General features: G+C 39.2%; 1 protein-coding gene across 2 annotated transcripts in view; it reads left to right on the top strand.

Annotated features, from left to right (window-relative positions):
• TTN8 (Structural maintenance of chromosomes (SMC) family protein) overlaps positions 1-16,656 on the top strand; it is a 315,922-nt gene that overhangs the window by 179,431 nt on the left and 119,835 nt on the right. The window contains exons 5-10 of one of the 2 annotated variants that reach the window (XM_089436139.1): positions 13,618-13,884; positions 14,009-14,312; positions 15,404-15,528; positions 15,650-15,759; positions 15,862-15,969; positions 16,085-16,224. In XM_089436139.1, the coding sequence (XP_089292265.1) occupies positions 13,618-13,884; positions 14,009-14,312; positions 15,404-15,528; positions 15,650-15,759; positions 15,862-15,969; positions 16,085-16,224 (1,054 nt within the window). The remainder of the gene's footprint in view (positions 1-13,617; positions 13,885-14,008; positions 14,313-15,403; positions 15,529-15,649; positions 15,760-15,861; positions 15,970-16,084; positions 16,225-16,656) is intronic. The other variant, XM_089436140.1, reaches the window with a different exon arrangement.

Raw genomic sequence — 16,656 nt, forward strand, 5'->3', positions numbered from 1 at the left:
ATTCACTCACTCCAATGCAGAAAAGCGTGCGCACGTGGGAATTTTTATGATTGGTCCATGGTATCTAGTCCGACGTGTTTGATCCTTTGGTTTTGGTCCGTGGTATTGCATCTAAAATATTGAACCCCGGTTTTTGGGTCCCTTGTATTGACTTTCTATGGTTTTGATCCATGGTTTGAGTAAGGGCTTGCCTATAAAAAGGAAAGGAGATCAATTGGCTAAACATTCATGTATTGAATATCTTAAGGAGAACAAGATCTGAAATAATTGTAATCGGTTGGTGAGTTAGAGTTGACCTTGAGCATGAGAAGACAGATCAATTGAGGGGTCGTGATCTCTTTGGCGCATGATCGGATCTGTGGATCTGACAGTCTGTGGCACATTGGAGGACTGATAATTTGGCTCTATTTGGAGGTCCGCAGGCGATCCACAGCGAAGGTGCGGAGGCACGCAGTCCAGCAGAAGCCGCAGGTGCGGAGGTACGCAGTCCAGCAGATGGATCAGGTGCGGAGATCTGCAGTCCAATAAACGGCGCAGTGCCGAGGTACGCAGTCCATCAGAAGCCGCAGGTGCGGAGGTGCGCAGTCAAGCAGACAGATTAGGTGCGGACATTCGCAGTCCAGTAAACGACGTAGGTGCGGAGGTGCGTAGATCAGCAGACGAATCAGGTGCGGAGGTACACTGTCGAGTAGACAGAGCAGGTGCGGAGTTACGCAGGCTAGACATAAAAGAACTGCGGATATTCGCAGGTTTCTATTGGTTAAGTTGTGGACTTTTCTTGAAATATTTGTTCGCTGCCTTTTGTCTATTGCTGCAGAGTTCTGGGTTTAGATTACTGGTATTGCTTTTCTGGTTACTGCATTTTGAGAAGCTATTGGTTGATTCATTAGTTGATTGTAAAAGGAGATTGGTTGATTCACATGTACTTGATGATTATTTGATGTTCATGGATCCAATCTGAAAATTAATGAAACGCGGTCCTTGGAAGAAAAGAAGTAGGTCAGCACCTACGTGCTAGTAGCTCAGCTAGTACAAGAGCAAAGGGGGTTGTTGCTCCCTTCCAGGAGAGACTGGAAAACGAGAGAGGGTTGTAGCTCTTTGCAGGTTGCAGCCTGCGTACTGGTAAAGGACTGCACCAGTACAGAATCATTGTAAAAGAAGTTTCTAATTGAAAGAAGATAGAGACATATTGCAGCAGGTGGTTTTCACCCACATTGGGTTTCCACCTTATATCTGATGTTCTTTGGTGTGACTGTCTGTTTTTCTTGTTCTTGTTCATTATTATATGGTACTTACATTCAAATTAATGGTCAACATCTGAAGAATAAATTAAATTATAAATCTAGAGGGAATATTGAAAAGAATTTGATAACACTGATTCACCCCCCCTCTCAGTATTATTTCCAACAATTGGAATCAGAGCAGGTCCTTCAGAAGAAGCTTGATCGCTTGAAGGAAGATCTATCATCATGAGCAACTACGAGAGAGAAGCATCGATCAGGCCACCAATTTTTGATGGGACAAACTTCGTATATTGGAAGGTAAGAGTCACTGCCTATCTTCAATCTCTTGGTACAGAAGTCTGGGATATCATAGATATAGGGTACACTTTTCCGTCAGCAACACCTACAGATCCGGCTGGTAAGAAGCAATATGAAACAAATGCAAAGGCTGTTAATACTCTATTAGGATGTCTATCTCAATCAGAATTCGTCAAGGTTATGCAATATAAATCCGCAAAAGAAATATGGGACAAGATTGTTCTGAGCTATGAAGGACATGAACAGGTAAAACGAGCAAAACTTCAAACCCTCAAAATTCAGTATGAAAACCTTAGAATGCACAATTATGAAAGTGTGGCTAACTATTTCCTTCGTGTAGATGAGATTGTTAATTGTATGAAAAATTTGGGTGAAGAAGTAAAAGAGGCTGTTGTGGTTGAAAAGGTTCTAAGATCCTTGTCCCCTAAATTTGAATCTAAAGTTTCTGTAATAGAAGAAAAGAAGAATCTACGAAACTTCACTATGTCACAGCTGCATGTAATTCTGACCGCTTACGAAATGAGGAAAGGAGGACCATCAGACAGAAGAGAAGCTGCATTCAAGGCTTCAGGCAAAGGAGATTACAATGAGTCAGGACATCTATCAGAAGAAGACGAAGAATCAAATTTTGTCAAGAACCTTCAACGGGGCGCTGGAAGATTCAGAGGTAAGTTACCTCTCAAATGCTTTGCTTGTGGAAGAGTCAGTCACTATGCTGCAAAGTGTCCTCATAAAGACAAGGTTGATAAAGGTAAGGAACATGTCAGATGGAACAAGAAACAAAATGTAAATAAGAAAAGTTATTACACTCATGAAGACAGTGATGGACTTTCAAATAGTGACGAAGATGAACAAGGTAACAATTATAGACTCCTAATGGCTTTTGAAGATGATGATTTCATGAATGTTATAGATGAAGAAGGTCTGTATGAAGAGATTTCTAAACTCAAAATTTGTTTAGAAGAGAAAAATATGATTATTGATACTCTGCAATTCCAACTGGCTGAAAAAGAAAAACTTCATGAAAAGTTAGAATGTGAAATTGTTGGTCTTAGAAAAGAGATTGAGAAAACAGAAGCTCTTAATCTTAAATTTGTTAAAGGATCTGAAACTCTGGATGAGATTATCAATGTGCAGCGTTCTCCAGTGATCAAGACAGGTCTGGGATATAATGAAGAAGCATTTCAAGCATCCACCTCCAAAAGTTATCTTGATGCAGCAAGGAGGAGCGAGCAAAGGCCTAATAAAAATCATCAGGTAAATCAGGGACAGTTTACCTCAAGAATGAACAAAGACTATCAGGTAAATCGGGGGCAGTCTACTTTAAGGACAAACAAAAGCTACAACCAGCCTCAGGTAAAACCTTCTCAATTTGCCTCAAGAATGGATGTCAATAGAAACTACAATCATTTGGCTGGTAGATTTGATAATCACAAGAGTTTCTTCAATGGCTAATGTTTCTCTTGTCATAAATTTGGCCACAAAGCAGCTCAATGTGTTGCCTATAAGACAATCATGACTAGAGAAGCTCAAAAACAAAGGAGCATGACTGGGATCGTGAAAAGAACCTACAATAACTTTTATGCTCTTGAAAATGAAATAGAATGCTCTATTTGTAACAACTTCGGTCATGAAGATTCTGAATGCAGGAGCAGGTTTCGACAGACAACTCAGAAGGAGCAAGCCTCAAGTGTCAAAACATGGAGAATGAAGGAACCACAACCAGAGAGATGTGGTATAGCTTTATATGCAGAAGGGCAAGAAAATCAATGGTACATTGACAGTGGCTGTTTGAAACACATGACGGGTGATAAGGAAAAACTCCAGTCATATAGTGCCTTAGAGAAGGAGAAGAAGGTCTCTTTTGGAAATGACACCCCTGCGCTCATAAAAGGTAAAGGTTTTGTTCAATTGAAAGAAAAGGTCAAAGCTGGAAATGTTATGTATGTTGATGGGTTAAAGCATAATTTGTTGAGTGTCAGTCAGATGTGTGATCAAGGAACGGAGGTAACATTTCGATCAAATGGATGTAGTGTTCGTGATCTTGATACAGGAAAAACAGTGATCAAAGGCATAAGGACTCCAAATAATTTATACATATTCAAAGAAGGACAACATCAATGCTATCTAAGCAAGAACAATGAACATTGGTTATGGCACAGAAGATTGGGGCATCTTAGCTTCTCACAGATAAGGAAAGCATGAAAATACCAGGCAGTTCGTGGTCTTCCAGACATCAAAATTCCAGACAATACAATTTGCAAATCGTGTCAGTGGTAAGCAAACCAGCACTAACTTCCCTGAGAAGGAAGGATCAGCTAGCAGGCCACTTGAACTTGTCCATACTGATGTATGTGGCCCATCTAGGAAAAGGTCACCTCGAGGAGAAGAATATTTCATATTATTCATTGACGACTTTTCCAGGATGTGTTGGATAGGACTTATGAAGCACAAAGATGAAGCCTTTGAAAAGTTCAAATTATTCAAAGCCTTGGTGGAGAACGAATCAGATCACAAAATCAAATGCCTCAGGTCTGATAGAGGTGGGGAGTTTACCTCGAATGAATTTTTCGACTTTTGTGAAGAACATGGAATAAGAAGGGAATTCTCTACAGCTAGGACTCCTCAGCAAAATGGAGTGGTGGAAAGGATGAACAGAACAATTCAACAAATGGCTCGTGCTATGCTTGATGAGTCTGGAACTCCCGCAACCTTCTGGGGTGAAGCCGCATTTGCTGCAGTTGTTATTCTCAACAAGACAAATATTCGGGTGAACAGCACTCAAACTCCTCATGAACTCTGGTATGGTGAGACTCCTTCGGTAAAACATTTCAAAATTTTTGGAAGCAAATGCTATATTAAAAATAATGATGAAAATCTACGCAAGTTTGAACCTAGAGCAGATGAAGGCATTCTCCTTGGTTATTCTCCTCACAGCAAGGCGTACAAATGTTACAATAAAAGGCTTGGAAGAATTGTCGACAGCATTGATGTAGTAGTGGATGAAAAAGAAAACACTCCCAGGCAGGTAAGATCTGAAGACTTCGAAGATGATGAGGACTATCCATCAACATCAAATCAGATTCATAATGAAGAATAACCCATGAGGCACCATAGGAACAGATAAGGATAGAAGAAAAGACTCCATCCAGGTACGTTCAAAAGAATCATCTAGAATCTCAAATTTTGGGGCAAAAGGAGGTAGGCATACAAACAAGAAGAACAGTTGCAGAAGCTTCAAGCTATTTGGCATTACTTTCCCCCACTAAACCACAAAATGTAAGAGAGGCATGCAAAGATGAATGTTGGGTCAAGGCAATGGATGAAGAACTTGAACAGATTGAAAGGAATAGCACTTGGGAATTGGTTCCTCGACCAAAAGATAAGAATGTCATAGGGACAAAGTGGATTTTCAAAAATAAACTAAATGAAAATGGAGATGTGGTTAGAAACAAGGCAAGACTTGTTTGTAAAGGATATGCGCAACAAGAGGGCATAGACTTTGAAGAAACCTTTGCACCAGTTGCTAGACTTGAGGCTATAAGAATGTTTCTTGCTCTCTCTAGCTTTCAAAAGTTCAAAGTATTTCAGATGGACGTAAAATATTCCTTTCTGAATGGAGACTTGAATGAAGAAGTGTACATTGAACAACCAGATGGGTTCATCCTTGGAAATGATCCAAATCTTGAATGCAGGCTCAAAAAGGCTCTCTATGGTCTTAAATAGGCTCCTAGGGCATGGTATTATCGGTTGGATAAATATCTTCATCAACAAGGTTTTATAAAAGGATCAACTGACAACAATCTATATATAAAGGTTGATAATGAAAAGTTGCTAATACTTGTTGTGTATGTAGATGATATCATCTTTGGTAGCAATGAAGAAGACATGAGTCAAAAGTTTGCCTTGGTGATGCAAAAGGAGTTTGAAATGTCCATGCTTGGTGAGCTCACATATTTCCTTGGTTTGCAAGTCCAACAAAACAAAGACGGTATTTTTCTATCACAAACCAAGTATCGCAAGCAGATCTTGAAGAAATATGGGATGGAGGATTTGAAACCAGTATTTACCCCTATGGTGAGAGGATGCAGCCTCAGCGCGAATGATGAGTCGGCAGCAGTACATCAACCAACCTATAGATCCATGATTGGAAGTCTGCTTTATTTGACAGGTACCCGACCAGACATCATGCATGCAGTGGGAATTATTGGAAGATATTCAGGCAAATCCAGAGGAAACTCATCTTCAGGCAGTTAAGAGAATCTTCAAGTACCTTCAAGGAACTCAAAACTATGGCTTATGGTATCCTAGAGATACAGATCTCACACTTCATGCTTATACAGATGCAGATTGGGCCGGAAGCGTGGATGACGGGAAAAACACTAGTGGTGGTGCATTCTTCATGGGTCCTAGATTAGTATCTTGGTTCAGCAAGAAACAAAGCTCTATTGCATTATCTACAGCTGAAGCAGAATATGTAGCTGCTGCATCTTGCTGCACACAACTCCTTTGGATGATGCAAACATTGCAAGACATGCAAATCACTTGTACTCCACCTATCTCCATCTTCTTTGATAATACAAGTGCAATCAGTATTTCAAAGAACCCTGTCATGCATTCAAAGACCAAGCACATTCCAATCAAGTATCATTTTCTTCGGGAACAAGTACTTGAACAAAAGGTCAAGTTGGAGTATGTTCCCTCTAAGGAACAAGTTGCCGATATACTCACCAAACCGCTGCCTAGGGAGACCTTTGAATACCTCAAGCAAAAGTTAGGGGCAGTTGATGCATCATCTTGCTGTTGAATCTTGTCTGTTTCAGAGATTGTTGGTTGTACGCGAGTTTCATATGGGGTATACACGTACATTCGCTGGTTTATGGATTGATCGAAGACCGAATGGCACAGGTTCAGGGGGAGCATATATTCTTCTAATAATGCATTGTTGGCATTATTGTAGAAGATCTTGGAGGAGCATGTACAGAAGGAGTACATGGATGCTGATCTGAATATTGCTGCTAATGTTTTGTCTCTATGTCTTATATTTCTTTTGTCAAGGTCATGTAACGACCTATGTCTGGGATGAATAATGTAATTGGTTGTCATATGTAAATTTCTGATGTAACCCCACTTGGTTGGGAGGATGATCCCCACTTGGTTGGGTGATGAATGTATGTATAGAGTCTTTTGCTGTTAGGAAGGTCATTTGGTGTATGGTGGTTTATGGTTCTTCTTGAAGAAAATTTCTTTTGCAGATCTGGCCTATAGTCAGGGGGAGCATGATCAGCATAGCAAAACAGAGTTTTCAGCATGGTCTCAGGGGGAGCATAACCCTTTGCCCTTGATGACAAAGGGGGAGAATGACTTTTGAGGATCTTGGGGTTGCCATCAAGTCCAAAGGGGGAGTTTGCTGGCATTATGATTCAGGTTTGGCTGTTGTCCTTGATGGCAACTCACTCAAGTGGCAAATCACGGTTCAGGCTCTCAAAATGATAGAAAATGAGATACCCGCAGGTGCGCTTAACAAAAGCTGCGGACCCGCAGGTGCCTCGAACAAGAAGTGCGAGCATACCCGCAGGTTCTCCGAACAAAAGGTGCGGGCGTCAAATTCACTCACTCCAATACAGAAAAGCGCGCGCACGTGGGAATTTTTATGATTGGTCCATGGTATCTAGTCCGACGTGTTTGATCCTTTGGTTTTGGTCCGTGGTATTACATCTAAAATATTGAACCCCGGTTTTTGGGTCCCTTGTATTGACTTTTTATGGTTTTGATCCATGGTTTGAGTAAGGGCTTGCCTATAAAAAGGAAAGGAGATCAATTGGCTAAACACTCATGTATTGAATATCTTAAGGAGAACAAGATCTGAAATAATTGTAATCGGTTGGTGAGTTAGAGTTGACCTTGAGCATGAGAAGACAGATCAATTGAGGGGTCGTGATCTCTTTGGCGCATGATCGGATCTGTGGATCTGACAGTCTGTGGAAAATTGGAGGACTGATAATTTGGCTCTATTCGGAGGTCCGCAAGCGATCCACAGCGAAGGTGCGGAGGCACGCAGTCCAGCAGAAGCCGCAGGTGCGAAGGTACGCAGTCCAGCAGACGGATCAGGTGCGGAGATCTGCAGTCCAGTAAACGGCGCAGTGCGGAGGTACGCAGTTCATCAGAAGCCGTAGGTGTGGAGGTGCATAGTCCAGCAGACGGATTAGGTGTGGACATCCGCAGTCTAGTAAACAGCGTAGGTGCGGAGGTGCGCAATTCAGCAGACGAATCAGGTGCGAAGGTACGCTGTCGAGTAGACAGAGCAGGTGCAGAGCTACGCAGGCTAAGAAGCCGCAGGTGCGGAGGTACGCAGTCCAACAGACGGATCAGGTGCGGAGATCCGCAATCCAGTAAACGGCGCAGTGCTGAGGTGCGCAGTCCATCAGAAGCCGCAGGTGTGGAGGTGCGCAGTCCAGCAAACGGATCAGGTGTGGACATCCGCAGTCCAGTAAACGACGTAGGTGCGGAGGTGCGCAGTTCAGTAGACGAATCAGGTGCGGAGGTACGCTGTCGAGTAGACAGAGCAGGTGCGGAGCTACGCAGGCTAGACACAGAAGAACTGCGGATATTCGCAGGTTTCTATTGGTGAAGTTGCGGACTTTTCTTGAAATATTTGTTGGTTGCCTTTTGTCTATTGCTGCAGAGTTCTAGGTTTAGATTACTGGTATTGCTTTTCTGGTTACTGCATTCTGAGAAGCTATTGGTTGATTCATTAGTTGATTGTAAAAGGAGATTGGTTGATTCACATGTACTTGATGATTATTTGATGTTCATGGATCCAATCTGAAAATTAATGAAACGTGGTCCTTGGAAGAAAAGAAGTAGGTCAGCACCTACGTACTAGTAGCTCAGCTAGTACAAGAGCAAAGGGGGTTGTCGCTCCCTTCCAGGAGAGACTGGAAAACGAGAGAGGGTTGTAGCTCTCTGCAGGTTGCAGCCTGCGTACTGGTAAAGGACTACACCAGTACATAATCATTGTAAAAGAAGTTTCTAATTGAAAGAAGATAGAGACATATTGCAGCAGGTGGTTTTCACCCACATTGGGTTTCCACCTTATATCTGGTGTTCTTTGGTGTGACTGTCTGTTTTTCTTGTTCCTGTTCATTATTATATGGTACTGACATTCAAATTAATGGTCAACATCTGAAGAATAAATTAAATTATAAATCTAGAGGGAATATTGAAAAGAATTTGATAATACTGATTCACCCCCCCTCTCAGTATTATTTTCAACACTTGGAGCATGGAAACAATTCCAATACAAAGAAGCCCTTCAAGCATTGATATTCTACAAGGTTTGTTGAGAAGCAACTCCAAGGTATCCCTTAGACTATAACTATGTTATAAAGTTCTCTTCATAAAAGGTATGTTCATTCTATTTTAAATTTGCTCTATATTAATAACATCATTATGTCTATGGTTTTGAATTGTAAGAGATCTTGTTTGGGTGATTAATCATTAGATTGAATCTACCCTCATTATATTTTGATAATTTGTATGGAACCCTAAAAGGTTATCTATAAAACCCTAACCTAAGACTATGTCTATATTTATGAAAGCCTAGTCTACTTAGGGTTAATGATGAAGTCTATAAATCCTGTTCTCTTGATGTTTAGAGTCTTGGTATTGTTATAATAAAAACCCTATCCCTTTAAGGTTTGTTGTTAATGTTTAAATGAAACCATAGACCTTTAGGGTTTATGACCAAAACCTTTGAAATGTCTATAGTAAGATTCTAGGGATAAAACCCTAGGTGTATATTCGTTTGTATGACCAAAAACCCTAGTATGAATAACTTGTTGTATAACTAATTGTCATGTATTGATGTTTGTGTCCTAGGTTTACCTAGTAAATATTGATGAGAAATGCATCCTCGATATGTATATTCGAGTATGCTAACCCAATGTTTTTAAAACCGGAACCGGTGATCGGACCGGTCCACCTAATGAACCGGTTTACCGACCGGAACCGGTCTAACCGGGACTGGTTTGGTCTAAACGAACCGGTTTTAGAAAAATACATTAAATAATTATTTTTCAATGAAAAAAACTATTTTTAAGATTTAAAACCATGATTCCAAGCCAATAGAGACAAAATATGCAAAGATTGCTCATTTATATACCATGTAAAGGTGAATATATCAAAATGGCACCGAGTGCAATACATATCATCGACAAAATACATAAGCAATGAGGCTCTAAATGGCATCTAGAGTGCAAAAACAAAGCCTACAAACTATGGGGCCAGTGGCCTACTACAAGACTTCAGTGTAGACTCTACATATATGATAATAGTAATACTATAATAGTGATCAACATTATCACTTGAAGTTGAAACTTCTCATGAGTCTCAGTCATCATGATCAAACTCAGTTGGTTGAGTCTCGACTCCCAAACTTTGCAGTCACAAACTTCTCTATTGGTTCAGTGACTTGAGTCTCAAACTTCTGAAGGTATTTTGCCCTATTATTTCATTTGGTGCTCCACATGGCTTTACATGGCCTCCTATCCCAGCCAAGTGTTGCTTGAACCTGTTAATACCCCCTCCTTGAATGGATTTTTGGCAATATTTGCAGATCATTTTGCCATCAATCATATCACAATGAGCCCATGCAGTATCTTTGGCTTTTGGAGGCATGATGACTCTCTGGATGGTAGATCATAGAAGTGAGAAGTTTATAACACATAAAAAAAATTAATTCATGGACAACAGTCAAATAAGGAATTTTCAAGTGCAAATCCTTACCTGGAAATGCAAACTAGCTTCCTTAGCCTCCTCTTGAAGATGGCAACTCCACTGACAGCTACACACTATCTCCAAAATAGTTCCAACTCCAACTCCAAGATGACTACTTCAGCAAAAACTCAACACTCTCCAAGCTCACAAACAAACTCACAAACACTCACAAACACTCCAAATCAGTTGTGTGAGACAAATGAGAGTGAGAGGGGCCTCTTATAGCTTGGAGAGGGTGTTTTTGGAGGGAAAACACCCTTAGTTCCCCCCCAAAACCCCTAAACCACAATCAGAAAACTGCTTTTTGCAAGTTATGGTGGGCATGCCAAAAACCGGCCGGTTTAGGACGGAACCGGCCGGTTTGATACAAACCGGCCGGTTCCGTCCTAAACCGGCCGGTTTTCACCGGTTAGGGCCCAAAAAAGGTGAAATGCAAGGTATAACCGGGTTTTTTGGCCGGTTCGGACCGGCCAGCTTGCTAACCGGCCGGTTTGACCGATAACCGGTTTTTCAAAACGGTTTTTAAAACACTGTGCTAACCTAATTGTTGTTGCTCGTGTAAATTCTAGGGTTTGTAACAAAGCCCTAGTAGATATTGATATTCTAGGATATGATGCTATTGTTTTCGATATGATTTAGTCTAGGGTTTGCATCAAACCTAGTAAAGTCTAGCATTGTTGAAACATTAGATGCATAATAGAATTGTTATTTGATTGAATTGCTAATATTTAAGGCTTTGTGTCTCTAAGATGGAATCTAGGGTTTGTAATGGATCATAGTAGAATTTGTCACATATATCTGAAAATAATATTGGCCCTAGATAGAATAAGATTGATCTAAGTTGCTTTATGTTGTAGTCTAGGGTTTGTAACAAAACCCTAGCAAGAAGTTGAAGTTTAGAAGTATATGTCTCTTACTGTTTATGAACCTAACTACGTTTAGGTATTTGATGTCTAAAGTATTTGATTGTTTTGATGGTTCCATTATATTGACATAACTTTGATAGTGTTAACTTCATATATATTTTTGGTTGTACTTGATATTAAAGTTTTATAGATACACATGATGTCCGTATGAGCATGATCAAGATGACCTTGATGAAGTTATGAAAGATTGAAGCTTCTCCAATGTCATAGAACTAGGAGGTGATCTCCCTAAAGTTGAGAGGAAACCTAGATAGAAGAAAGGGTATATTTCCCCAGTTGAGAGGGAGGGCATATTATGACAGTAAATACTTTAAAGTAAGCAAAAATAATATTGATGTATATGAAGTTACAAACAGAAGACTTGAGAATTACTGAGGCTATATTTGGTGCTGCTACAGAGGTGGTAGAAGAAAGCTTCCGACAAGATGTATTTGGATAACTTGATATAAGCAACATCCGAATGAATGAAGACCCCGAAGGTTTGTGTTTACTTGTATGTTTGAAAGTTTATTACTGATTGGGGTTATGATTGTATAGGTAAATTTCTCCATGAAGAAAGTTGATCACTTGGGAAGAATGCTTGGATAAACGGATATATCTAGTTTATTAAGGAGAGTTGAATCATCTAATGGCGGATGCTTGGGAGGACATCTGGCCGGCCTATGTGTGTTTGATGTCCTGATCCCGAAGAGGGAGGGTGGCATTGGTCTTGGAGCTTGGACCTTGGATACGCACCTAGATCCTTGGGTTGATGGTTAGCAAGTAAGCCTAATGGTACCTAGAGTGCCTGAAAGCTTGGGTCCATCTTAGTCCCACCCGGATAGATAACTCTGGTCAGGTATCTAGTCCGTGGCACTGAGTGTGCCTGAACTCTTCGTAGTTCATATTGGAGATCTTCCTTGTACCTCTATGTGGTTGTAATTATGAGTACCTCCCTAGTTAAGAGGGAGTGTTGAAGAATGTAAGTAGGTTCAGTCTTCATAAATGTATTTAAGTCACAAAATAATGTATTTATCGAAAGAAAGAAAAATGAAATTTTATTATTATTAAAATTGATGTATTAAAGCATGGGTTTCATGCTTGGGTCAGTTGTTTTTAGGTCAAAGCCTCCATTGTAGGCTTCTAGGGTTTATGTCAAGTGTCCTTGTCTATGTCATCATGTAAAGAACCCTTCTTGGGAATTATTTGTCAAGAAAGAAATTTATTTTCAATTAAAATAATTCTTCTAGGCCTCCTCCACCAAGTTGGCCTCAAACTGGACAAGTCAGCCTAAATTTCAAGGAAGACAAGGAAGAAGGATAGTTAAGGCGAACAAGGTCTCTCACTGGCATAAGAAGTCAAAATTTTCTCTCTCTTTCCCACATTCGTGAAGCTGTTGGAAGGGGGCCGAAATTCTGCAGTTACTGGGAGGCTGAAATTCTGCTGCTGGGGAGTCAAAATTCTGCAACTGGGAAGTCGAAGTGCTGGATTGTTGCTGGGCTGAAGCTGCTGGATAAGAAAAGGCTACTACATCATCTTGGAAGGCTGACTTGGTGGAGGAGGAAGTTCTATTGGTCTAAGGTCTTGGTCCATCTCAATTTGAATAACTGAAGGAAGAGTTCTTGACTGGGTTTTCCTCTATATAGGGGTTTTAGCCTTGGCTGTCCGCCTACATCTGGTGTCCTTGATCTTCATATTTTTCATTTGATAATTGCTTGATGAAACAAACATAAAAGAAGAATATAAGAAAGTTAATAAGAACATAAGAATATCACAAGTAATTATCAACATAAGAAAATCTTTCTGTCTTTCTGATTGATGTTATCACATCTTTAGTACTGATACTCTTTTATCAATATAAGTAATTGTGGTACAGAAAATTGAATGTTTCTGTAATGCCCTTTTCTTATTGTAGTTTATTTTTCCCATTCTTTCTTTCTCTTAATATCTTCTTTATGTTTTTTGAATGGTTTGCACACACACACACAAGGTGTGATACATCAAAATTTTATTATGTTGCAACCTTTGATTTCCTATAAAGAAACGGCACTTGAATTGCTAGCAACAATTAAACCTTACAACATGCAGCACACACCTGCTGGTTGAACGTTACATTCATAAGACTGAGATAAATGTTGATTGTTAACAGAATAATAAGTAAGAACCTACTGTTTTGTGTCTAGAAGATGGCAAAATTTATAAGTTTATTTTATGGATTTTTGAGTACACTTCAGCTTTAGTAGGCATTTTGGATTAACTTTTACTCATGATTGAACGATGACTCTAATTTATATGGTGCCTCTTTAAAAAATACAAATATAAGGGTTTACAAATAAGGGCTCAATTTTTGTTCAAATATGACATATAGATGTTCATTAAAAATGTATTTGCAGAAAGCAGGAAGCTGGTCTAAAAACTGCAAAACTGAGGGATGAAAAGGAGGTATATGATAGCCAGCAGCAAGCTGATGTTGAGGCTCAGAAGAACTTGGAAGAGAATCTTCAACAATTAGTTAACAGGGAGCAACAGTTGGCATCTCAAGAGGAGCAAATGCAAGCTCGGTTGAAAAGACTTCTCGACTCATTTGGCAAAAATACAGAGGAACTATCAAAAGTGCAGACTGAACTGGGTCAAATGCAAGATAGACATCGTAAATCCAGGTAAGTACTGAAGACAGTCTGTAATTATTTTTGTTTTGTACTTTTGCACTACGAAATTTTGAAATCTGTTTTTATATATTTTAAATACTATGATAGGAAAAACTCATATTCTTAAATCCTTCAGGACAAAATATGATAACTTGAAGGCAAAGGTTGATGAAATAGAAGTTCAATTGCGTGAATTGAAGGCGGACAAGCGTGAAAGTGAACGGGATGCCAAGTTATCTGAGACTGTTGAAAGCTTGAAGCGTCTATTTCCCGGTGTACATGGTCGAATGACAGACCTTTGTAGGCCTATTCAGAAGAAGTATAATCTTGCAATTACTGTTGCCATGGGAAAGTTCATGGATGCAGTTGTAGTGGATGATGAAAATACTGGGAAAGAATGTATCAAGGTTGTCCCTTTTCTACCTGTTTCTTTTGTGCTAGTGAGTAGTAGAATTTGCAATCACAGTTTCTGACTTCTTTCATACTTTTAACACTTTCAATCTTCTAATTGTAATAGGTCAGATAGACTGGTTGATCTGAGGGTATGCTTTTTTGTTTGTTTGTAATATTTAATTATATGTATTTGTAAAACCACTTCTTTTGGATATTTATACGTAAATAATAGATATTAATATGTAAATAATAAATACTATGTACTCAAGTTCAGCCACCATTAGCACTATCTGCGAAGATTAGAAATGCACACAATGTAGATAATAAAATTCTTGAACTGCCTTATCTAGCAAAAGTTGGTCATAATGCCAATAGGGAGGAGAATAAAGATCCAGTAATGTAGATATCAAGAACACTATAAAGACAAATGCAAATAACAAAAAAAGAGGCAAGGATATCAGAGGATCGCATAAATATTAGGCTTCAGCATGCACAATGCTTGTTGCTAGAGTGTTGTTATGATTGTTATTGTGTGGTATCACCATTTTCTATCATAATTTCTCTGACCTATCATTTTGTAGAGTGTTGTTATGAAATTGTGAGTTTTTGGCCTAGCCGATGTTTGCCTATTTTTACTGATATTTTCTCAATTTTTACAATTTTTTGGTTTATCGGACCCTTGCTGACTTTATCCCGATGATGATGTTTGCAACATTGGTCTAAAGTGCAGAATATTGTTGATGAGGTGGCAATGGCCAACCTCTTAGTTTCACATGTCTTGAACTGGGTGTGTAGGAATTCACATTTTTGGGTGACAGATTGTGTAGTAACACCACCTGAATTCATGGTCATCAGAAATTAATCTAGTGGTAAATGTTGTTGTGAGCTGAGCTTTGTTTCTGGGTTATATGTAAAAAGTGTAAGCCTATTAAAATTAATTGATATTATGGTCATCTGCATATAATTTCTGTCAATGTGAATGTCTGTGTAAGAGTATGAATGACTGTTTTGTGTCCATTTTTAAAGTGTATTATATGACATTGTATGCTGTCATATCATTTATAACATAAACTAGTCTTTGCTATCAGATTTAAGCTTATGCTTTCTGATTTTCTCAGTTTTGTCGCTGTGTTTGCAGTATCTAAAGGAGCAACGACTTCCTCCTCAAACCTTTATCCCCAATCAAGTAGTCCGTGTGAAACCAATACATGAGAAGTTGCGCACACTGGGAGGGACTGCAAAACTAATTTTTGATGTTATTCAATATCCCTAAATAATAAATTCATTGTTTTAGAAACTTTAAACTTTCATTGTTTTTGAGACTTGGAACTTTTACTTCGCTGAACCTTTAAGAATTGCAAACTTTATTCCTTTACAATGACACGTTTGATCCGGCATTAGAGAGGGCTATTCTGTATGCAGTGAGCAATACATTAGTCTGTGATGGCCTTGAAGAGGCTAAAGCTCTTGGCTGGGGCAATGAGCGCTATAGAGGTAATTGCTATAGCCTATAACCATTGGGTGCTTTATCTACTGATATTGTGATGGATTTGAATGGTTATAAATTGTCATGAACTTTTTTTTGATGCCTGGCAGTGGTTACTGTGGATGGTATTCTGCTTACAAAATCTGGTACGATGACTGGTGGAATTACTGGTAACATGGAAGCTAGATCCCAGAAGTGGGATGATCGGGCAATTGAAGGTTGTCTCGACTCTCAATATCCCATGTTCTACATTTAGTTTCTCGTTTATGAACATTACTTTTCCTGCAAAGCAACAGTCATAATAGGTGTTCATGACTTTTGTTTTGTGTGCAGCTCTTAAGAAGAACAAAGAACGTTATGAATCAGAGATGGCAGAGCTAGGATCTGTAAGAGAAATGCAGATCAAAGAGGCAGAAGCAAGTGGGAAGATTAGTGGACTTGAAAGAAAGGTTCAGTATGCTGAAATTGAAAAGGTAGAAAAGTCTCATATTAGCTGTTTCTAGAAAGGGCTTATATTCGTTGTCTCTGAATATAGAATGTTGCTTTTTCTTTTAAGAATTTCATGTGGTAATAAATCAATGACCTAATCTGTATTGCTCGCAATATATGCATATGTAGAAACGTTATCTTTATAGCCATAATATTGAAAGGGAAATCTCCACAAAATCACCAAATCCACAACCTAAAAAAAAGTTTGTTGTTTTGGAGAATTCAAATAGAATGCTGAGGCTTATCATGATTCATAACCCTACAACTTGTCTTCTACAACCCCTGTACTTTGAACACAAGTATTATTTCACAGTAAAGGATTGTTTTGAATATTCATCACAAACATTAGTAACAAAAATGATGTGAGAAAGATAAATGAGTGCCAGCTGCTCTAACGAGCTCTACTACCTTGCCCA

This window comes from Pinus tabuliformis, chromosome 5_2, assembly GCF_031772625.1.
Source record: "Pinus tabuliformis cultivar Carrire ecotype Pingquan chromosome 5_2, CPIR1, whole genome shotgun sequence".
NCBI lineage: Eukaryota > Viridiplantae > Streptophyta > Pinopsida > Pinales > Pinaceae > Pinus > Pinus tabuliformis.